The 25113-nt window shown below is 39.5% G+C and overlaps 1 protein-coding gene across 2 annotated transcripts; it reads right to left on the reverse strand.

Annotated features, from left to right (window-relative positions):
* Positions 1-1143: 1143 nt before the first annotated feature.
* LOC105388661 (guanine nucleotide-binding protein G(I)/G(S)/G(T) subunit beta-1) lies at positions 1144-24415 on the reverse strand. Of its 2 annotated transcripts, XM_011559610.3 has the most exons (9): positions 24184-24414; positions 12989-13087; positions 12138-12283; positions 10032-10202; positions 9494-9616; positions 7633-7834; positions 6942-7158; positions 4774-5345; positions 1144-4171 (listed from the first exon to the last, which is right to left on the reverse strand). In XM_011559610.3, exons 2-8 carry the CDS (start codon positions 13043-13045, stop codon positions 5239-5241), a joined length of 1023 nt encoding a protein of 340 aa, XP_011557912.1. In that variant the 5' UTR covers positions 13046-13087; positions 24184-24414; the 3' UTR covers positions 1144-4171; positions 4774-5238. The 2 variants fall into 2 exon arrangements, with proteins under 2 accessions (XP_011557912.1, XP_048486889.1); XM_048630932.1 differs by lacking the exons at positions 1144-4171; positions 4774-5345 and adding an exon at positions 6417-6567 and having other exon boundaries at positions 7070-7158; positions 24184-24415.
* Positions 24416-25113: the final 698 nt, after the last annotated feature.

Raw genomic sequence — 25113 nt, forward strand, 5'->3', positions numbered from 1 at the left:
TTTCGGCGTAACGAGACTTTGACCAAACGTTACTATGCAATACGAGATTAGGCAAATAAATCTTATGCCAAAAAAGGTAGAACCTAAAATTAGAAGTGTTTTTTGTCAGAAACGTTGTTAGGTCGCTTTCTTTCTGATGCCTATGCTTTGGTGAGCTAAACTACATAGAGGTCCTAAAATTCATAAAAGCTTAGGCGTAGACCAACATTTTGCCCTTTGTGTGTTGGCTGTGTTGTGTTTATAAAGTTTTTGTTTATTATGAAGGTTTATAATAAAATACATACTTAGAAAAGTATGGGGACCAAACCCCGGATGAGTATTCATGAGTATGGCACAGGACTCTAACTTGGTGTAACATGGAGGAGGCCTATACCCGGCAGTGGATTGACAGCGATAAAATTCTTCAACCATCAGCCCATCATAGACAGACGACAGGCCAAATAATTAGAACAATGTTTTATATTTTAGCGGCGGCGCAGTGGCTCCAACTAGCTTTTGGCACAATCCCATGCATTCTACTCGCGCTCCGCAATATTACATTCAAATTATTGAGCATTTGTCTCGCAACAGTTAATTAAACAAGCTAAGTAAGTTTTAATTAAGTTTTTATTCTTAGATACCAATAGGCTATTGTTATTATGTGCACCCTTGAATCGTGTTATACTTACAGAAGTTTTGCAAACCCTGAAACGAAAACTAGCCTATTTGTGAAGTAGGTATGTAGGTACACAGTCAGCTTCATAAGTAGCTAAACACTGCCATCTGTACCTATACATGCAAGGTAAGTACTGATGGATGTATTTATGTATTCATTCCAACAGGCCGGCGCGGCGGGCTTTTTATAAAAGCTTATAGCTACTTACAATGGTGACTGTATAAGTATACTTTCTTGTACAATAAAACAAATTATCTTAAAATAAACAAATTTTAATTTATTGATATAAGTAATAACTAAAAAAAAATATTTTACACAATACATTATAATTAGTTTTACACTGCTAAGAATGATTATTTTAAACATATCAAAGAAGTGGACTAGCAAATAAAATTTAACTTATATAAATCCTTTTCATTTTTTAAAATATAAGAATCCAAGGAATCTTGATACACAGTTGTCGGGGGTTGCTTTTCCTATTTTTTTAAATTTAAGGAAACGATTTTCATTGCCCATTAATTTTTTCATCCGATTAAGTGGCAATTTCAAAACGCTCCAAAACCTATGCTTTGCACAATTTGTTATTCATAGATTTAATGAGACTGTCGGCACAAATCTTAAATCGTTTTGAAATTACCAAACCTTTAGTACATTTTGGATGCAAAAATTACCTCCCCAATGTAATAAGTAAGATAAATACTATATATTATAGTTACAGGTTATAATATGGCAGTCCCTTCCAATAACTTGATGTAAAAGTGAGAAAAATTGGTCAGACTCAAAAAGAAAAGTAGGAGTTCCCAATCTAACCTTTAAATATTATACATATCGTTTAAATGTGTATTTTAAATCTTACATCCATCAGAAAAGAAGCCGTTACAGTAAAAAACAATTTTTATTTTTAAAAAAGTCTTATTTTCTAACCTTAAATCTAGCAGAGGGTGACTCCAAACTATCGCTCAATCCGTGGCGCAAGCGCCGCTCGCCGCCTAGAGGGCGCCACCTGTCTGCCAAATTTTCACCAAAACGGCTGTATACTTTTACTTTAGACAGAGAAACCTTTAAACTTACATGTATACATTTGAAAACACCGTTTTCGAGACAAATGGATGATTGTGCGATGCTAGTACAGACCAACTAACAATTTGCTCCGGTAGAAAATAGAAGACTCGTAAACTATAAACAGTTTAACAAAAACTTTAGAAGAAAATATGGAGGAGCAAATTGCCACGATATGCCGGACGAAGCGGAACCACTTCAGCGAAAGCATCAACCTTGGATATATCAATACAAAAGTGCTATTCATACGTAGTAGTTGTAATTATAGAAAAGTGATAAATAAATAATACATATCATAGTGAGGAGGAATGATTGGTTGAAAATATTGATATACCCAGTACATTAAAGTGCCCCTTAAACATGTTGAACCATCATGCCTCTTACTCCTTATAAGTAACATCTACACATTATATAATAACCTATCTAAGACGAAGGTTCAAATAAGTTGAATGGTAAAATAAACAGCGCGACAACCATACATCGAAAATTAAAACACGACTTCCATAAAAAGCGCTTCATACATTGTGCAAACGAATACTGACACTAAATTTAATTAGTTTTATCATGGCGACCGCGCGAGCCCCGCCCCGCAGCGCCGTGCGTGCGCGTGACACGCAACACGCATCACGCGCGGGCAGCCTACACGCAGGGTTGCCACAAACAAAAATACAATCGCCAGTAGCAACGCAGAATGTTTAAAAAGATACAAATGCTTGAATCCTTAAACCACTATTTATATTTATAACTAGCTTATCCTAACAAATGAACCGACGAGACCTCAGGGTGTACGTCTCTGTATTTTGTAAATCATACAAAAATGTGTAACTACGATTCAAAGGAGTTTGTGTTTTATACATAACCTTGCACGATTTCAAATATAAGTTAAGGTTACGTGTGGTTCAAATCCCGGTATTTGTTTAATGATTTGCTTATTCAGTCGCTGTAGGCCTTTATTTTGAATACAGGGTTGAGTAATTTTGTTTGATTCAATGACTGTGACTGCTATCTAGCAACCCTATTTGGAAAGTAATAAGTACCCTTTGTAAATCCGTGCAAGATGAGAACTAAAAGTATGTGAATTGAGACACACTGTCAAAAATGCATTATTTTGTCCGTTTGTATTCATGAATCGGTTGAGCACACACCAAGCAAGTTCTACAACACAACTTACGATTACTGTTCGTATTTCCCGGAATCGAATCCCGACCGGTCCAAACTATAGTAATGTATGAAATGACGTTAACTTTATTGTGACCTTACCTAGAACAGGTGAGCGTTGATCGAAGTGGCAGGAGATTGAAAGGTGATTGTTAGATTTGTAATTTGTATTTTCAATAAAAAGACAGTACAAGTAGCTTAGGAAAACAATTTATACATCCTATTTAGTTACGATATAAATGATTACAAAAATTAACTCATAATTTGTTAAGAGCCTGACCAGAAAATAAACATAATATGCCGGTTTAACTATACAATAATGGCGGACCATGGCGGGATAACGGAACGGGTCTCTCGACCCCATTTCGAAACTTCATTTCTTATTTATCTTAATCTTCAGCTTCTGGTCAGGCTACAAACATATCAATAAATACATACCTCCTGTTCATTTAATCAATTACCAACTAAATATTTACCCAGAAATCAGTAAAAGACACATCTTCAAGGAATGGGTATAGATACAAATGCATTATAAAAACACGCACATTTACATAGAATATGCGAAGCTAACTCTTGGTACACAACTCTTAGGGCAGCATCGGGGGGCGAATTACCGATCGTATCCGACATTATATCACACGCTTGCTCTCCGAGGCGTGCACGACATTTCCGAACGACAAGGCATACAACACGAGAATCCCCCCCCCCACAAATGAAATCATGTGATTAGGAAACATGTAGTTGTAAGGGTTGCTTGTCAAATGTTAGGTAAAAAGGGTGTGATAGCATATTGTGAATAATTTTTAATTAAATAAATTGTTGGCATCCCTAGAGATCCATGTGGCATAAATCCTATTACTTATTATGAACTAAATAAGGACTATATTTCGATGGCGACGCCATTGCAAACGTTTTGTGGTGATTTATACAAGGCTGGTACCTTTTGATCAATCTATATTATATATTAAGGAATTTGTAATTGTGTATTTCTTTTAAGGTACCAATTTAAGAGTTAATTTATGAATTGATCTCTATTTGCAACAGCATAGCCTTCAAAATGGAGCCCATCCACGTTACAATTAAACTGCACTACATTAAATCTACGTACATTATAGTAAAATCATAAATTAGTTAGCATTCAATAATAATTATTATTATAAATGAAAAGTTCTCATTTTGTTATCAATCATAATAAATTACAAATAGATACATTAATAATAATATTTGGTTCTTTAACTAAGTTTTTTAGAACTTGTACGTTGGATTTGTTTAAATAATTTCTTGTGCGATGAAGTACATCTGGAAAAAGGAGATTGTGCATTTAATATTTGTAGTTTTAAAACATAAATTAAAGATAAGAAGACGTTTTCAATGTCACAAAATCCACATCCCATCTTACATCATTATTATTATTAGCCACCCAGGTTTTCATTACAGAATAGAAGTAGCCATATTATAACTTCTGGTGGGACAAGGTTTGAAGTAGACATTTGGAGATTTCCAGGATTGAAATCATGAAATTTAGTTGTGATTTTTATATTCATTCTGCATTGTGTCAAGTTATAATAACTAGATACAAGTCAAGTCGATTTAATTACGTCCTCTAACAAATGGTGGACCAACATAACAATACTCAAGGCTTGAATGAACTCTCTTGGCAGGACTGAGTTGCATTGCACGGCAACAGTTTGGCCAGTGTTTGCCTCGGCTGGGAATCGAACCAAGCACCCACTACAGCTCTTCACTCGGTGCACAAACCATTGTACTATTCCTTCCGTGGGAGAGCATCATCTATAGTTTACTATTGGACAAATTTTAATGGCGCCACGGTATTGCAAATCGCCCAAATAATATAAGTTAATCTACATTATAGCTAAAAAAAATATTAAAAATTCACTTACCAAGTCAAAAAACATAATGTTCAGTTGTGCGAGCCGCTAGGGGCCCCCAAACCTACACTAAGCCGATCAAATAATCATAACATTACATACATACATAGCGATAATTAATAATAAATACATATACATTACATCATCATGTGACATATGATCATGAGACCAACACGCGCGCAATCACTCTAAAAAATTAACTAAAAAAGCCCTCTTTTGTTAAAAAATCATTGCCGCGTACTAACGCCCGCTAGATGTCAGCACTGTGTTCGAATCTTAACACCCGCCATTACTCCGCTTGTCAATACCCCTAGATCTTATCCTCTCCATCATCAACCTATAACCCGACCGAATAGCGTTGACGCAAGCGGCCCAACAGGCTATAACCCGACCAAATATATTGACCCAAGCGGCCCAACAGCTCGGTGAGTGCAGCGACATCTAGCGGGCGGCGGCGGAGGGCGGGCGGGGGGCCGCCTAGTTCCAGATGCGCAGGAACGAGTCCCACGAGCCGGTGGCCACGGCCATGCCGTTCTCCGTCACGCCCAGGCAGGACACGCGGTTGTCGTGCCCGGCCAGGATGCCTGGAATGAGGAGAATTATAGGGTTAGAATAGTATAGAATACTCTTTATTATGCAGCATTGAAGAAAATATTACAAAAAGACAACTTATGAATAAAAAATAGTAGGTACAAATAGGTGACCTTATTGCAAAAGGAAATCAGAGAAAAAGACCGAATTTTCAATCCAGCCTGGCAGTGAATGTTTATTGGTTTATGATGATGATTATAAAATACAAGAACATGGCTTGTGACGTCGTGGCAGCACAAAGGTAACGCAATACTTGCTTCTAACTTGAATCCCTTGGTAGACAAATATGGGATGGAACGATTGATACCTAGTGGTTGATAAGTTAAGTCTTTTTGCCAGTGCATGCTGTAGGAAACTACATAACTACGTAAGTACCTTAAATGTTCATCTCACCTACCAGAAAAACTCAGAAGTTTAACAATAGACAATGTTATTCCGCCAACATCGTCAAAATCCGTCATCAAAACTACCAGGACACTATAACAACGCAGGAGGTTCCATTCTCGCTCCAAAATCCTTAAAAAACCACCACCTCCAGCGCGCGAAAAGTACCAGGAGACTATGCGAATCAAGGAGGTAACTCACCGGCGCGTTCGCTCTTCATGGAGTCCCACACGTTGCAGTTGAAGTCGTCGTAGCCGGCCAGCAGCAGGCGCCCGCTCTTGGAGAAGGCCACGGAGGTGATCCCGCAGATGATGTTGTCGTGGCTGTACATGGCCAGCTCAAGCTCTAACTTCATACTTCAACCCATAAGAAACTACAATATTGCCTTCAACCTTCATCTCACCTACCAGGATACTATAACAACGCAGAAGGTTAACTCAATTTATCACGTTCTTCCTAAAAATCCGCCAAAACCTCAAAATCCATAATCATAACTACTAGGACACTATAACAACGCAGGAGGTTGCATTCTTGCTCCAAAATACTCCAAAAACTACTACAGGTAGCGCGCGAAAAGTACCAGGAGACTATAATAACGCAGGAGGTTGCATTCTCGCTGTAATATCCGCGAAATTCACAAGTGCACGCGCGCGAAAAGTACCAGGCGCCTATAACCGCCAAGCAAGTATCCCGTATCACTCACCGGCGCGTTCGCTCTTCATGGAGTCCCACACGTTGCAGTTGAAGTCGTCGTAGCCGGCCAGCAGCAGGCGCCCGCTCTTGGAGAAGGCCACGGAGGTGATCCCGCAGATGATGTTGTCGTGGCTGTACATGGCCAGCTCAAGCTCTAACTTCATACTTCAACCCATAAGAAACTACAATATTGCCTTCAACCTTCATCTCACCTACCAGGATACTATAACAACGCAGAAGGTTAACTCAATTTATCACGTTCTTCCTAAAAATCCGCCAAAACCTCAAAATCCATAATCATAACTACTAGGACACTATAACAACGCAGGAGGTTGCATTCTTGCTCCAAAATACTCCAAAAACTACTACAGGTAGCGCGCGAAAAGTACCAGGAGACTATAATAACGCAGGAGGTTGCATTCTCGCTGTAATATCCGCGAAATTCACAAGTGCACGCGCGCGAAAAGTACCAGGCGCCTATAACCGCCAAGCAAGTATCCCGTATCACTCACCGGCGCGTTCGCTCTTCATGGAGTCCCACACGTTGCAGTTGAAGTCGTCGTAGCCGGCCAGCAGCAGGCGCCCGCTCTTGGAGAAGGCCACGGAGGTGATCCCGCAGATGATGTTGTCGTGGCTGTACATGGCCAGCTCCTGGTCCGCGCGGATGTCGAACATCCGGCACGTGGCGTCGTCCGACCCGGTCGCGAACGCGAACCCGGACGGGAAGAACTGGAATAATAGAAAGAAGTTTTGTTAATTTCTTTATGTAGTTTCAATTTGAATTTCACTAACATATCGAAGAAAGACGGCAGTCATTTCAGTCACTGACATCTGCCCAACCAGTAAAAGAGTTCTCGAGTGGGGGTGACATACAACGCATCGATTCATGTAATAAAATGTAGGCGTAATCACAGCGCCTGGCTTTTAGACGTTAAAATCTAGTATCCAAAGTCCTATTAAGAAAAGTCTCTGGTCTGACAGAATTTTGGGACGCTATTTGAGGGAGGCCCATTTCCAGCTGTGGTAATTCATCTCAAATCCACTCACAGTAACAACAATGACACCCATGAGCCATTCCAGCATCTATGAAATGAAGTACAGACAAATCTACCCTATCTTACGCACTGACACTATGCTAAACGCTTCGCACTGTGACTTATCTAAGATGTCTCTCATCTGCATTTCATTACAGAGTCCACTCACAGTAACAGCGTTGATATCGCTCTCGTGTCCCGGGAAGGTCTGCTTGCACTGACAGTCGCGGATGTCCCACAGCTTGGCGGACGCATCACAAGCTCCTGACACGAAGGTGCGCTGGTCCGGAGCCAAGGAGAGGGACATCACGTCGCCCGTGTGCCCGGTGAATTGCCCGCACTGCTGGCCCGTCTCGATGTCCCAGAGGGCGCTGCAAGTGGGGAAAATTGAGGGTCAGAACTGGAGGTAATTTCTTCAAGTTGTAAGTTTACAAAACCATGGCAGAAAATGGGGTATTTATAGAAATTGGGCATATGTATTTGTGGCCAACCGTTCCTAAGCTTATTGAGCTTTTCACAATAAATATGCATGAAATATCTCAGATCAGGGAAACTCAGCATTTCTGACGACAAAACTAAAATCGCTAAATAATACACTCCCAGAATTGGGCATCTGAATATAATTTGTCAGTGAATACTGTGAATAGTGAATTTACAGAACACCTATGCTCGACTACTAGCCATCTAGCGAAGTTACGACTAAAAGCCATCGGAAGAGCTTAGCCCAGAAATGGAGACCACACACGTGCCATGTGCGGATCTCCTCACGATGTTTTCCGCAAAACTAGCGTCCCAGCCGATGAGGTCAAGGAACTCTTGTGTTTTGTAGTGACGTATTGATTTCCCAGATCTACTCGATAGTAACTGGGTCACGGGTGACGGAGATAAATAGTTGTTGTCTAATTAAATCTTTTCTGCGAGAAAAACGGGAAAGAAATTCGGCATTGTCATTGTTTATAATATGAGAATGTAATGCAGTATGTAAAACATGAGTATGTAAATAGTCTTCAGTACGAATTATTACGTTTCTTTATTTAAATAACTTCAGCGCTATAACATTATTTTTCCCTGTATTTACAAACCGGCAGAATTCAATCTGTGTTACTTTATCAACTAGCATTTTTATAAAAAAGAAAACAAAATAATAAATAAGCTCCGTTTTGCAATGACCGACACGACAGACCTTGAACAGGGGAACTGTTGTAAAAAAACTAACTTATTTCTATAAACAAAACTTCGATTGCTTTTCTGCAGTTAATAATTAAAAAGCTGTCGCTTTGAGCTTACAAGGCAATTCGAATGGCTTACAGAAAACTAACTGCAAATAGAATGCTGCAATAGCTATTAATTTTATGTTTTGCCAAGTTCAATCTGTTACATAAGGCGGTGAACTATGTTGGTCTTATTGTCAAGGTGATTCTGTCGTTTTTACCTTGCAGAAAGAACTGTGTTATTATTGTTATCATTATAGCTGCGTGACAAACAGACATTCAAACTTTCATAGTGTGGCAGACATTTTGTTCTCGAGTGTTGGTGATAATAATGATTCCTCTGTGAAACTGCTGTTTGGCTGGCGATGGCGACTGAACAGTTCATTCTTAGGCTGTGTTCCCAGAAGGTCAACTGTTCGCCCATTAGTAAGCGCGCGTAACTCTGCAAAGTGCCTAAAGTCAGCGTAAAACTGTGAACACTTGGCGTAGTACTAAACCGATACGCCGTAATTCGAACAGTGTTCATGCTCAGAAACTGGGTCTGTATAGTTGAATGATTATTTATCAGTGAAATTTACGATGGAAACATGTGATATCTATTCCATTTCCTAAGGCCTTCCATTCTGCTCAACCACTTTTGCCCTTGTTCCCATAGAGCTAACCACTACTAGACACAATACCCATTTTCGAACTACGTGATATATTTATAGTGACCTGTAATTCCCGACGACTTGGTCATAAACTACAGGCACTATACCTTCAATCAGACGGAAGTCTGACATCAGGGCATCATAACCACTACTAGACAGTGCAACTCACCAAGTCATGTCCCCGGAGCTGGTGAGGATCTGGTTGTCGTCGAGGAACCGGCAGCAGGACAGGTAGCCCGAGTGGCCGGGCAGCTCGCGCGACACGCGCACGTTGCCCTCGCGCGTCTTCAGGCTGTGGGGGGTAGGGGATATTAGATTAGAGCCATCTGTTAGTATCAAATACTACAGTACCTATAATTATGGTAAAAGTATAATCTAGCTGTATACTTGGCAAGATTATGACAAACCACTGCTTAATTAACCCGTAGATCATAGCTAAACGAGCGCAGTCTTTTATACTTTCGTATTGCTTTGTATTTTACCCACACAAAATAATCAGTCTATTCACAATCATTCAATGCTGGACATAGGCTACTAAAAATCAATAACTGTTCCCAATTCGGAAATAAAAAGGGCTCTTATATTCTAAGTGGAAGGTTGTGGCTGATGAGGAAGCCCGATGACAGAGTGTTGCGGCGCTCCTTGTGAGACGCCTATGTCCAGGAGTGGATTATTACGCGCTGATGATGATGATGAACCCAACTCACCTATAGATCGAGCAGATGTTGTCCAGCCCTCCGCAAGCGACATACGACCCGGACGGAGCGTACGCGCAGGTCATCACCCACGACGAGCGTAGCGGGATGGCGTGCACCTTGTTCGTGGTGTGGCTGTCCCACACGATCAGCTTGCCGTCCTGGCTGGCCGACACCAGGTTCCTGCAAGGGGGGGGCAGGTTAGCAGGAGGTGAGATAAAGAGGGGGGTAGGGCAAGCAAGGCTAATATGTGTCGCGCAGGAGCAGATACGGTAAGACTTGATGCAGATCAAGATTGTATATAAAGATACAATTATTTCAGTGACCACTAATTCAGTGAGGTAAATCTGTGATGTGTGTGTCTCTTCATTGTAATGTTTCTATTGAGAGCGATATAGAAAGATATAGGCTCAGATGCAGATATCTTACCGCATCTACATAATGCGTGAACACGTTAAAATACAAAAAATATTACAATATAAGTAAAGAAAGGATAAGGAAAGGTTAATATAAAAAAGTAAGTATATTTGGTACCGATGGCGGATCTACACAACTAGTCATACATGGACTAAGCTAAGTTCATTACCCCTCGTTTCCTTTGCTACGCCGTAGTCAAGTAAAAAGAGAATTGCATCAACAAGTTTGTATTTATTGGCATGATTGTAATGGTTTCGGTTGTTGTGCTGTGATGGTGAAGCGTATTGAGTTATGACAGGCGCTAGCACTAAAATATGTTTTTATCATACCACGGTTGTACATGTACAACGATAGCTCATTAAACTGAGCATAACTCTTGACAAGTTTTACCAATGATCGCCTTAAAATGGATCCGTATATTTTTGCCGCCTTTCTTCTAAATCCTTATTTTCTGACATTTTGTTAGATCGACTATTTTACGAATCGTTAATTTGTCTCCATCGATTCTGGGATATTTTGGGAGTGTTGCTAAGGAAAATTAAACTAAAAAGAGTTCGGGATATAAATATACTTATTTACAGGAGTTGGATATAATGGATACAAAATACCGATATCAACAGGAAAGTTTTAGGAACGGGTAATACGGTTTATAAATAAAAATGTTTAACTTTATAACATGCTTTCAACTGTCACACAAATTATCGTTTAGCTTGAGAACTGTTTACTTTCTATAAAAGGTGATGTACTTATACCTAAAGATGTACCAACAGGTTTATGGGTAAGTGGACTTAAGACAAAACAATATTCTTTCGTTTTGATATCAGGATATGCTGGAATAAATGCATTCTCGGCTTTAAAGGGCCTCATCGCTACAGGAGTAGATCACTCGTGCCTAATCAATAATCATTACACGAGTACATTGTCATGCCACAATAGGATAGGTCATATAGGATCTTCAGTACACAGTAGACCTACTGAATATTATAACTGCGATGCAGATAAATATTTATATTTTTCATTTGTTTCGCTAAAGAATTCCAAGAATTCATTGGAATAAATTTATAATATCTGGGTTTTATTGATCAACAATGGTCGTTGGACATTCATTTACGCTGATAATTATATCAAATTATAAAAAGTCGATATGACACTGCAAAATATTCAACATAATAACCTAAATTATTGTATCATCGGGTCTTACTCCTAAATTTGCGATGATCTGACGGCGTTGAAAATATTGTAGCCACTGCTGTAAAGACGCTGAAACAAACTATGACGTCTCCCTTCCACTTGTAGGTGTTCCTTAGGAGAGAAAGTGACGTTGCGAGTGTTATGAACTCGTAGTTTTATGTACCGTTCCCTAGTCGTGATGAAACGTGCACATCTTGAGTCTGCATTCGTACACATATGAATGAAAATGGTTACGTTGCCGTTGGAAAACGTATAAGGGCGTATACAGGGAGAAGGCTGGCTACCGGCACCAATCAGTCAGTTTCTTTTGCCGAATCAGGCCCTGATATTTCTCCCACGACATTTATCTCGTGTTTGAAGTAAAGTATAGATGGATAGGTAATGTATTGAGTTGATGCCGACTAAGTACAAATTTTCTCCCAACCCATAAGCGCTGATGAACCAGCTATCTCCCCCTACACTCCCAACATCGCAAGGCCCTCCACTCTCAACCAGCCTACTCTGACCCACCTCGAGTCGGAGCCCCAGTGCATGGCGTAGATCTTGGCCAGGTGGCCGCGCAGGGTGCGGCGCGTGCGCATCTGGATGCGCCCGATCGGCTCCAGGTTGGCGGTGGCCTGCGCCAGCGACGTGTCGCACGCCGCCTTGCGAGCATCCTGGAAAGAAACGGGGATTAAAATAAAGGTACAAAACAATGAAGTATAATGAAAATATGTACTAACATACTAGAACAGTCAATGCGAACAAAATCTGTGTTCCACGTGAAGCAGTGCGGAGCGCGCGACCAAGTTGTAGATTCCCGTAGAACGTAGAACAACGCGGACTCGGATGTAGATTCCAGTGACAGGATGAATGAGTTGTTGCCGAGCGGCAACATGCATGTCTACTTTACTGCATCTCTCTTAACATTCAGCCAAACCAAAGGCCTTATTATTGCGGGAACGCGCTCAGGATAACGTGGTACCCTGACACCTTTAAGGATTGTAGGCCGATGATGATGCCGCTGGATGACCAATAGTCCATCCGAATTAAACCTTATTTTCATAAAAAGGACAGCAAATTTGTCTTTTACATCTCCACCAAGAGAGTGAATGAAGATGAAGATGAAGAGCCTTAGGGGCTGTCTCCACAGTCGAGGAAATCGCGGCGATACTATCGTCGTGCCACGCATTTCTATAATACTCTCATAGAAGGTGTCTCCATATCGCCGAGCGGTTGAGTGCGGCGAAAGTCGAAACGTCAACTCGTCGCGAATCGCGATTCTGTCACCTGTAGACTGCGTAACAATACAGCATTTAGCTTATGTGTACAGCTTCACAATAATCATTCTTCATACGAGTGACAAAGACAGACAGACTCACCCGTATAGCATTCTTCAGGCTCTCGGCCTCCTGCCGCAGACTGTCCAGCTCGTTCATCCCGCTAGTCCAGCGAACACTCCACCTCTACTCTTGCACCACCTGCAGAGGATAACGGACTTATTAGTCATGGGGTTAGAGGTTGAATTTGAAGACGGATTGGTGAAGCTATAGGGGCTAATGTTGTAATTCAGCTTATACAACTTTAAGGGTGCTTTTCCACCAGAGATGCTGCAATGGTGGGAAAGAAATCGCTGGTGGAAAAGCACCTTAAAGCTGATAGGTTTGAACTGTGGCTAGTGTATAGCATATTTTGATGATACAATGGCATCGGGTTATCGGGTACTTAGATCTAGAACAAGTTAAATGCCAAAGTTATGCCCTTTTGAATGCCATTTGATGGTGCTACGAGTTCATCGAGCTTAAACGTAATGATGTTTATACTAATTTGAATAAACCCCCCATCCCTGTTGCAATGTTTATGGTACAATCTTATCTGGAACGTAATTAATGAGACAACTTTCCCGCAATTCCCAAAGGTCCAGGGTTCGATTCCCGGCTCGGGCAGATATTTGTTTTAAGATAGATATTTGTACTCGGGTCTTGGGTGTTGATATTTATATTTAATAAATGTATCTATCTATGTATTTGTGTATAACACAGGCACTGCCTAGCTTGGGGTCGGATGGCCGTGTGTGAGATGTCCCCACATATTATTATTATTATTAATTTAACCCGCTTTTTATAACCAAGATGTGAAGAACACGCACTTTTTACACTCACACGATGATATAGAACAATTTAGGTACAGCAGTAAATCGAAAAATGCTCCGCAAATAAACAGAGAAACTATCCAGCCTTAGACACAGGTATCCTGCCTGCAGTTTCATAATAACTGAAGTATAATGCAGGAAATAACTTTTGTAAAGCGAAGCTCCGGCCATAAGCCTATTCACAGAGCTTATTACATGACTAGGAAGCCCTGTGAATGTAAAAAGAAACCTGATTTAAGTCTAGACTCAGCCTGCAGTATTGAATATTACAGGACGCCTTTGTCCCCCTTTTATTTAAACTATAGACGAGATAGAAGGACTTCATATTATGTTTCAGTTAATGGTGTATGTGGATAAAAAAAATGTACATACCTAACCTACACTTATTTCAATAACCATTTATCATGCCTGGCCATGTCAAATTTGGCTCGAACTACCATTACCGACCTAAAATAACGAATAAAAATTAAAATGGATTTAATTGTTGCAACACGTAATAAAATTTTACAAGCAAGTTCTTTAATACTAAAACTAAAATTACAAACTGCAATTGTTACCACTACTACGCATGGGAATCAAACTCGTAACAATGCTACCATTTCCTATGCCTTACTGCCTCGCATTACAGTTCAGATTGGCGCAACTATCAGTAGGTAAATGAAACCGACAGTAAATAGACTTTCACATAGACAGACATTTTATTAAAATGCTAAACATGTATTAGTTTTTTCTATGCTTCCATTTATAACAAACGATTCGTCAATGATAAATGCATTCATTTTCTGTTGGCGATATCAAGGCATTCATTACTGCTTCCGTCAGCAGATATACACAGGAAACAACAATTAGTAAGCATTTGCTTGCATTCTGAAAAATATGGATTTTATACGTTCGACTTTATGAGTTCCCTTAGCATTAGTTTCATCGAATTAGTTAATTATTTACTGTTTAAATTAGAAATAAATATAATAGAAAAGGTGATGATAAATCTTGAACATATTATGGTAGGTTCCTGAACCTTTCAAAAGGCTCCAGTGAAGTGGTATGAAATTTTCGCTTAACTTTAATGCATATTATAATCATGCTCTTCCTGCATAATTTTGAGCTTTACTTCAATCCCGCGCCATCTTTACTCATCTACAACCGACTCAATCTGAGATCTTTCAATGGATTTCGTAATCTCAACGCTTAAACCCTCATCAGGCCGTTTTAAACCTTCGCCGGCCACCATAAAGTGTATTTTCTCTCGCGTGCCTTCAGCTCATTATACGTAATTGTGGAGTAGTTTGACGTAACGAAGGACATGGCGACAATTAGGGTTAAACAATAGAGTGTGACCTGGCCGGGTTCCCGCCGCCGCCGCATCAGTGATTATCCATAATAAATCCTACTAAAAAAAAACGCGAAAGTTTGTAGGTGCGGATGGATGGATGTTTGTTATTCTTCCAACGGCTGGGTGTTATGAAATTTGGTATGTAGGAAGCTGACATCGTGGATTAGCACATAGGCTAATTTAATGTTAATCCCGGAATTTCCACGGGATTTTTTTAAAGCGAAGCGAAGATCGCGGACCAGCAGCTAGTCGTAATACACTCGCGAGATGTGAAAAAGTTCAACCTTCTATTGCAGTTCCATATGTGACTGGAACTTTTCCATTGCTCGTGAGTGTATATGTATTAGAGGACTCTCTGAGCCTTCTTATTATATTAGATTAGCCATCTTCACCTTCGCCTTTCGACGGACGCATGGGAATAGCCCGACCGCTACTCTTACTTGACGAATTACTAACCACGACTCAATATTATCGCATTGAACTTGAGTAGATTTCCAGGACTACATTTTGGGATGTCTGGCAGAACATTCGGCTATACGGCATATTATGACATAATTTAAGCTACAAGACAGCTATACAAAACATACTTATAATTAACTAGCTGTTCTCGCGAGCTTCGCTTCGCCTTAAAAATTTTCCCGTGGGAATTCCGGGATAAAAAGTAGCCTATGTTCTTTCTCAGGGTCTAGACTATATGTATACCAAATTTCATTCAAATCCGTTCAGTAGTTTTGGCGTGAAAGAGTAACAGACAGACAGACAGACACAGTTACTTTCGCATTTATAATATTAGTTAGGATAACAACATTATTTTTGAGGTCTACATAAAGCTAATTTCTAAAGCTGTGGCACGAGAGCTTATTCAGTAGCAGACGTCCAACACTGCGCCGTCTAAACATAGATATCAAATCAACATTAATGTGGAACTATTATTAGATACCGGCCAAATATAACTCTTTTAGGAGAGGCATAAAATAGGCTATGACACAATAGTTCTGTTAATCCATACTACGGAGAGTTACGTACTTTCGGCTTACCCGTTTATGCGTTATAGACGTTAACCATAAGCCAACTGAAGGAATCTCATGTAATGTCCACGCGATCTTATATTTATGCATTACTCACCGAAATATTCAAATATTTCAATTAATTTCAGAATTACCTACAAGCTTCAATGAGAATTGAAAGCCCCCCTCTCCTAGAGGGCTCTTATGATCACGTGACATTGATCATATTCCTGCAAGCTAAAACACGAAACGCAATGGACGCTAGCAATCACTACGAAACAAACTTCTACTCTACTGCAAACTAACGCCCAAGTACGTACCGCCTGTCTGTTAAAACCCAACATCAGCCAGGCCTCAAGTGCGGAAAGAGGCAACGTTCCAAAACCACTTAGCTACCGCCCAGTACGTGAAAACATTGTCAATTTCACTCTCACAGGACTTTCGCGTCGGCACCTGGCCCGGGTGGGTTATCGCGACGAGTGTCTACTGCGCATGTGCGGCACTAGCGCCATCTGCCATGTCCGAGATCGAACCCGCACTATGTCACACCTTCTTTCGTAAACTACACCTGCATGCACGGTAAATGCTGGCTGGAAATTAATTCGATTGCAGAATATAGATAGGTGTTTTGTTGTGGGCAAGTCAAGCCGGTAATATGTAAACATCTGCTGTTATCTCGTCAACGATTAATGATGGAAACTACCCTTTCGTGGCAGTAAAGTGCCAGAAGGTCTGAGTTATCCATTATTATTATCACATTGAAAAATATGTTGTACAACTTATAGATCTCATACAGAATGCATCAAATATTATACATTGTTTACAGTTTAAATTTAAATCGACGAGACCGTTCATTATATTCAATCTTTCGGAAAATATCATTTATTTAATGTAGGAGATAAGTGGACAAGTCTTAATTTTAGCATGTATAGTGTATAATAATACATAATATATTATGTAATAGATAAACTATGAGTCACAATGTACCACAATTCCATAGCTGGACATGATTTTCACGGGATATGACAGGCGAGTTTTCATCGTCAGCTCTTCCACACTTCTAACGAACGACCTTAGACAACCGGTAGAGGCTAAAAAGGTGAAGTAAGGGGTTGCTTAAAGATTGGCCAAACAATATACATAGTTTGAAAATATTAGTTTGTGTGATTGCTATACATACAACTACTATAAGCCTCAAAGACAAGGGCTGAATATGAGGTTATAAATAATTGTCTTTTTACGATATTGTGTTGTGTCACCACATCACAACCGTTGATTAGAGTGGAGCACTTATATTTGCGTGAAGAAAGATCAACAAGTGTTCAGAATATCCAAAAAAATACTCATACATAATTGCTTAGCCAAGCGTAAGGCGAAGGACAGATTATAGTCCGATTTTATTCGGCAATCAGTTTAGATATCCTATGCATCCTAAAACTTTCACAATGAAAGAAAATATGGTGATCCTAACTAATATTATAAATGCGAAAGTAACTGTGTCTGTCTGTCTGTCTGTTACTCTTTCACGCCAAAACTACTGAACGGATTTAAATGAAATTTGGTATACATATGGTCTAGACCCTGAGAAAAAAACATAGGCTACGTTTTATCCCGGAATTCCCACGGGAAAACTTTTTAAGGCGAAGCGAAGCTTGCGGGAACAGCTAGAAATCAATAAAACTCTACTCAAACACAGTTCTTTTTTTCTATTTGGGTATAAAATTTGGCGTGCAAGCCGAAAGCACACCCAATCACAGCGCTGCATGTATGCAAAACATTACGTTCATATTAAACCACATTTAAGCGTTCGTTTGTTCAGTGCAGTTACAAAGGGGTACTTAGTATGCAAATTCTTAACTACCCAGCTGATCTCTGGTTTAACTTTTATGGAGCTTTATAATAGCTTAGATTTTAAAATAAAAAGATTATTTCATAATCCTGGACAAAGTGCTCTAAGGAGACTTAGTTATAATAATGTAAAACAGGCAATAGTGCAAAACTGTTGCTTCATAGGAAGGAGACCTGTGCCCTAGCAGTGGGGACGTGATGGGTTGTGATGATGATGATGAGGCAGTATTGAAGAGTTGACAGATCGTTCTCCCTATAATTAGAAGGATTCTATATGCTATCAGCTGATGACGACGATGATCATACTATAGACTCTTGATAGACTTGACTCTATACAGGGTGTTGCAATTTTGCAACACCCTGTATAAGATACAATAACTCTGTCACCACCAGAGAAACTACCATGACCAATTTCCACTAACAAAAGACAGACTAACTACCTGTTTCACAACTTAAAGTTAAAGACTATCTGTAGGATAAGAGCCACGGCCAATAATTATAAATAAATTAGTGCTGAAACAGCGCGGCATCCGTATATGGGACAGTTATATTTTCATCACACACACATTACATCTTTTGAACATACCACACATTGTGAAAGAGGTTTCCAATTGGAAAGATAAAGTAACATTTGATTGACACTCACTACTTGACTTGACTAGGACCAAGAATAACATAAAAGTTTGCTCCAGAGCGTCAAAATGCACCAGCTCAGCATGTTTTGCAGACAATAAGCCCACTGGTTTTCAGCTGGCCCTTTTAGGGTGACCTCAGTCACGTCATAACTCCAGTAGCTACATTATATTTCCTACACACGCAGTGTTGGAAATGTGAAACAGTACGTCGAGGAGGCGTCACTGAGTCACCTTGCGTCACAGCCGAGGCTGCATTGTCTCGCTACAATTAACACGACACCATGAAGCGCCGCCCCACGCCGCCATTCGCCTCACACGCACGCACTTTGGACACGCTGGTAGAGGTGTACCATCAGGGACATGCATTCCGTCCTGATTTTTGAAACAATACTCCGTGTGCCACTCGCATAATATGTTTTATAGAGGATTGGTGGGTAGAATTCTACCCACCGGCTGATTCCTCGATAGTACCTACGCAACTTCTTCACAATGCTCTTATTCATGAGCTATAAGCTTACTTAGAACTATGGTATTTCAGCAGCAATTATGAATGGTTCCATGTTACCTAAATTATGCTTAAATTGAAAGAGATCAACGGTATTAAAGGAAAAGCCGAGAGGCTTTGTCGCGTGGCAATATTTTATATCTTCGTCTAAAGATCGTTTATATGTTTTGCAACAAATCATTTGTGGGAAAATATTTTATATAAATAATAATAATACCTATACGTAGTTGAACGAAACGATGAACTGTGGTGAACTGTTACCGTTACATCACCCTTTAGGTTCCTTTTGACAACAGAATATGGATCTGGTGAACAGAACAGGAAGTATGTCGCCAGCGTATCGTTCAAAAATCGCCTCAGCTACATAACCTACATACTAATAGTCTACGAATAAATGTTATAATACTACAAAATTTACTACATATGTTAATCTTCTTATTGTGTCAGTGCCAAACTCAGAAGCTTCGCTAAGGTTTGCCACGGTGATGAAAGGTTTGGCCAGTCAGATAAGCGTCAGTCGCTGACGACCCTGGATATACAATACGTCCATATGTAAAAGGAACATGTCAGTGATGGACTCGAGGATGCTCCTTTAGTGCTTCATCCTAATGTAGTACTAATAATAATACAGAATTCAGCGAAGACGTGTCGTAAACTATATAAAATATGAAAATCAAAAATACAGATCGGAAATGATTATGAAATGAGTATCACTAATACCTACGTCGATTACACCTAACGAGTACAGTGGCGAGTCAATGTCCTCGGCCGCGCACTCTGTCACTTGCTAGCCGTTCATTGGACAAAAAGGGTTGCAGGAAGAGTAATACTCAATCAGATTAGTCTAGATAAACCAGTGGTGTTACCACCACCTAAAATGATGATGATAATGAATTCATAAGCAGCGTCGCTCGCCTGTCAAATTTGACGTAACTTGTATGGATCTGACAGATGTTTAACACTGTAAGGATTGTTAATTGCTAATGTGGTAATTTACATTAATTTGAAAAGTGGGTTTTACGTAATTTAAACGTGGACGAGGATTCAGTTTGGTCAAAGTTTTTGGAGTAGGTCAGTGTTATCCAGTGAGGATAGAGTCAGTCGTTGACTGCCCATGGTGTGCCGGACATGTCACTATGGAGGCCCATTTCATGCACCCCATGTCATCATGATAAAACTAATCGATTGCGAGCAGAGGTAGGTTACTGCAAGGATCAAGGATATTGCAAATGGGGCTATACCGTTGGTACCAACCTATACGACGGCGGTGGTACCGCCCCCCAAACTATGGAGCATTTACTCTCCTGTCCCCTGTTCCCTTCCACCTGCACTCGGGAAGACTTACTCCAGGCCAACCAGAATGCTATCGAAATTGCTTCTTTTTGGTCTGAACAAATTAAAAAATTCGCATGTTCACTGACACGAAAGAAGAAGATAATAAAACTAATATTCGGCCTTTTTCTGCACTAGAAATAATCATATTTCAAGTCACCACAATACATCCTCGGCCTTCCCCTTCAGCCACTACCGGCTACAGTGTTATCGATTAATGCAACAGTGGATTTTCCACCTCCAGCCTGTTCATATTCTGGGAACTAACAGGGCGCGGGGAAATACCAGTTTTATCGATTCCTGCTTTCTCTATCGCTTTACATCTGACAGGAGCTGTCATTTATTAAATTTACATTGTGTTTTTTGATTAGGTGATCGGTGTCGGATGCTAACAGCTGTCAGATTAAACAATAACTGTCAGAGTACCCCCTTAACATTATTATGTTTATTATCCGGTTGTGTTCTGATTCTTTTGAACCCATAGTTTCAGATCACAGTTAAAATCTTATGAAGAATGGTCTGTAGTAGGTGTAAAGGACTGATAGCATTTGTATCGATAACTATCATGAAATACCCGTTCTAATAGGTGGCTACTGATCCTATGAAGTAAGGTCTGTAAGGTGTACGTAAGGAAGTAGATGAGATGGTTGAACATATTTTGTTAGCTTGTCACCTACTACAGAAACAAGATTATCTATTCTGGGACCAACAGAGCGCCTATCTCAGCTATTACAACATCCAGGCTTGCTCGGGAGCTAGGCTGGCTGAGCTGAAATCAAGGGGATATGTACAAAGGTTCCACTCGAGAGAGCCACGTACAGGAACTTCGCCCCCTCTCAGAATAGAATAGGTGGCTACTGTGCATATCTCGTTCGGGATTTGCGACCTTTGCATCATGACATGACCGCACCACAACCTCTTCAATACAAGATGGACAGCATTTAAACCTATAAACCATTATTTAATATTAAGAGAAATACTAAAGTCCAACAATCTATAAAAAAATACGAACATAAACATTTCCTGTTAATATTTTTTTTACATCATCATCATTTCTGTTGCTGTTTGCTATAGGTTTTCAACTTTCATGGACTTCACAGATAATTCAATTCCTACATAAAAGACTAATAAAATGTCTTCAACATCAAATAATAAGAGTCCAATTAGTTATAATTATGTCATAAATACAAGATTCCTGAATTCACTATTACTTCTAATTTCAGAGTAGCTGTACAGCCTATTATATGGTTTCTGACAGGGCACCAGGACTGTGTGTAAAAAAACAACTAAATACACTATAATATTGTTTACATAATGTCTACTACAGTGACTACTGAATAAATAAATAAAAATATTTTCCATCTGATAAACAGTTCACAAGGCTGCAACAAGATTAAAGTTAAGGTACTTTATCAATCACTATCACATGCTGGTGATATTGCTGGTTATAACAAATTGGCATTTTATAAAAGGAAAGGGCATTTGTTTACATATCCGGTTCCTATTATAAAAGTAAATTGTATAAAAGGACCATGGAACCTATACCTTGCAGTGGGTTGACATAGACTGATGATGATGATGAGGTAGCTTTATTAAAATCTTCAATAACTCCCATTCTGCTTGCATTATTTTCTCCAGAGATAGGAGGCAGGTATGTTGCCTCCTATCTCCGAGGAACCTGTACAATGAACTATTATGGGGTGTGGTATCTGTGTTTGTGTATGTTTATACTACTATGGGAAGATAGTTGTTTATAGGTGCGAATGATTCCTTTATGTTTTGCTTTTCGGTTTGTTTATAAATAGTACAAGCAAATTGAAAGCTAATATAAAAAAATATAAAGTATATGGAACTGCAACAACTAATTAAGCTGAGGAATGCTGTACCCTGACCAGACACAATACATTTTTTATTGTGTCACAAATGTGGGTTAGGGATGTATAATAATAATATTTATGAATAAACCCTTAGGGTGTGACTATTTAAAAAAAAAACATTGGTTTTCTAGGTGGAGTAACATCTAACAAGCAGTAAGTAACTTTTGCAGAGGACCCACTTTGGAAGAGGGGAAGGTCAGTTGAAGGATCATGAAATGTACAGTCAGCTGCATAAGTAGCTATACAAATTTGTACCTTGTTAATCTGAAACCGCCTATCCAATCTATCCTATCCTTTGACAAGGTACAGAAGGGTATAACAACTTATGCAGCTGACCATACACTAAGGTTTTTTAGATAGATTTTTATGGTAACAAACCCTAGTCTGTAAGACCAGATATCATACCAGGTCCAGGTACAGTATTGGTAGCAAACAGCTGAAATATCCATAAAGTGGGGTGAGCTAGGTTCAGTTACACCACAATAGAATGAACCTTCAGGATCAAACAACCAGCAACAAATCCTAGGGATTTACCAAACAATAAAATCATTATTATCTATCAGTGTAGCTTTACAGAAAAGTGCCTCATGGAACAACACAGATTTTAAGATCAGAAGATAAGAAAGGTCAAAGACCCAATGGTTTAGATTAGAAGGTTCTATACTAGGGGTGCAAGACAACACACCTCACTTGCTTGGCTGAGAAATATGACCCCACTATACAATAATCACAAATGCCAGACACAATCCAGATTCAAACTAGGGATTGCAGCTCCAGTCAAGGAGTTGGTAGCCCCTGCTTCACCAATTTGAGGTTTCAGACTACAATAAAGTTGGGAGAGTAGTAAGAAATCATATAATTTTAACTAGAATGTCCGAACACCTCTAGCAAGAGTGTTGGTTAAAGTAAAATTTCATTAACAAACAGTTGTTTAAGAACCAGTCCAGTTTCTAGCCGTTTCATAAGCATAGGAATTATGCATAGATGCCGAAATGCTGTATGCAAACAGACAAGCTTATTGTAATAGGAATTACACAGTTTTTGTTTTCAGTATCCATTGTTTTCTTCAGCAGAGGAAAATTTTGGCAGTTCTCGGTTTTCGATTTTTTTAAATTAAATTATTTCATTAAGTAGGTACCAATTTAAGAACTCCTGTGCAGAGCACCCAAACTGACAGACACAGTCAATTTCATCAATACTCAATCAGCATATATTTCATCAGTAGTGTTAATAGGACTTAAAATGTAACTTACTGAGTTTCTAGGACACAAGTTGTAAATTAAGATGAATTCAGTGAACCCTGTCATCAATTGGAAACTGAAACTCAAGCCAGTATTACAACCTTCCCTCCTCTACAAAATGGCAAACAATATCCATATTGTGATTCATGTGAAATGCACAACTATGGATGTGCTCATAGAAGGTAAAATATAGACAAATCAATAATTATCAATCCACTATGAGTAGCAAAAGAACAGAGAAACAGGAAAACGTGATTCAATCAATGTTCCTACATGTAGCAACAGGGCCGATCCTTAGAATACTGAGGTATGTATACGTACTAGCTATAGCTTCACACATTACACTATTTCCCAGGAATATGTGGCACACGTCCTTCCGGCGGGCCCGACAAGGACCCCAGCGCCCCAAAGCCGCGATACGTGATCAGATTAGCTCAATAACACCCAGCCCGCAGCCCTAATTGATGCCTCACGAATCGCCATAGGCCGGCACTAGACCGCCTTTACATCGACGTTTTTCATCACTGAACCAGCGACTGACACACAAATGATCACAATTTAGCAAAGTTCGATCACAAGGAGCTAATTCGCAACAAATACGGAAAGTAAAAAGGCTTTCCAAGGCTAAAAAGAAACAAGAACTTTACCCGTCCCTCTGCAAATTCTCGGCTATCGTCCCTCCGACGGTGCGTAGCGATTCTTATACCACCATTAAGACTGGATTCTCACTTTTTGGCACATTTTGAATATTTGTAACGTCACCACACTGAATCAAGTTTAAAATCACAAGTTTTTCAGTACGAACTCTACCACCATTAGCTTTTCATAAACCTAACCCGGGTTCGGTCCTTTTCACGGCCATTTGCAAATTGCGTCAAAATTCCTGGAATGTGATTGGTTTAGGCCGCGCATGTCATGAAATTGCAACAGTTACGCCAACTAGTGTCACAAATATGTACTAAAATTAATAAAATTAAAATTTGTGCTCTACTGCACACATAATACAACACATTTGCTTTAGCAAAACCAGTAGTTACGACTTTTTGTTACAGAATAAATAGGGTGCGGTGAGGCTGCTCGAGAACCCCGTATTGTGACGTCAAACTGGGCGTGAGAACTACAAGGCGGGAGGTTCAAAACCACTTTGCATAAGATAACATTTTTATAAATTAAATAAACTAAATTGTTATAGGATTTTTCAGATATATCAGAATGGAAGTCAAAATTACAGGGTTGTTTGTATTATTAACTAACAAAACAAGACTAAAACGTTATAAAATTTGTTGCTATACTTTTGACTTATTTATGACAATACAATTTTATTTGTAACTCTACTTGAGTACCTATAGTAAATACTTCACTCTACTCATTGTATTCCATTGAAAGAATAATTATGCAGGTGTAGGTGCCTATACTTAGAAGTAATTCCTAATTCGTTTAAACCATAATAATTTAAAATAAGTTGTATAGATTGTAGACATTCAACAAGGTTTCAAAACGTATCTTATTGTAGGTATGTTGCCAGCTTTAATTTTAACGCAGTTAGTATCTACCTCAAATCTACCTTCATATTATGC

Source organism: Plutella xylostella, chromosome 27, assembly GCF_932276165.1.
Source record: "Plutella xylostella chromosome 27, ilPluXylo3.1, whole genome shotgun sequence".
Lineage (NCBI taxonomy): Eukaryota > Metazoa > Arthropoda > Insecta > Lepidoptera > Plutellidae > Plutella > Plutella xylostella.

Bases quoted from the DNA above. Each gene is read 5' to 3' on its own strand.
- LOC105388661 (XM_011559610.3), bottom strand. From the start codon at position 13,045: ATGAACGAGCTGGACAGTCTGCGGCAGGAGGCCGAGAGCCTGAAGAAT. The intron at 7,835-9,493 runs GTGAGTTGCACT...CCCCACTTGCAG, and splicing joins AGCTCCGGGGACATGACTTG to CGCCCTCTGGGACATCGAGA. The intron at 5,346-6,941 runs GTGAGTGATACG...TCCTCATTCCAG, and splicing joins CATGAAGAGCGAACGCGCCG to GCATCCTGGCCGGGCACGAC.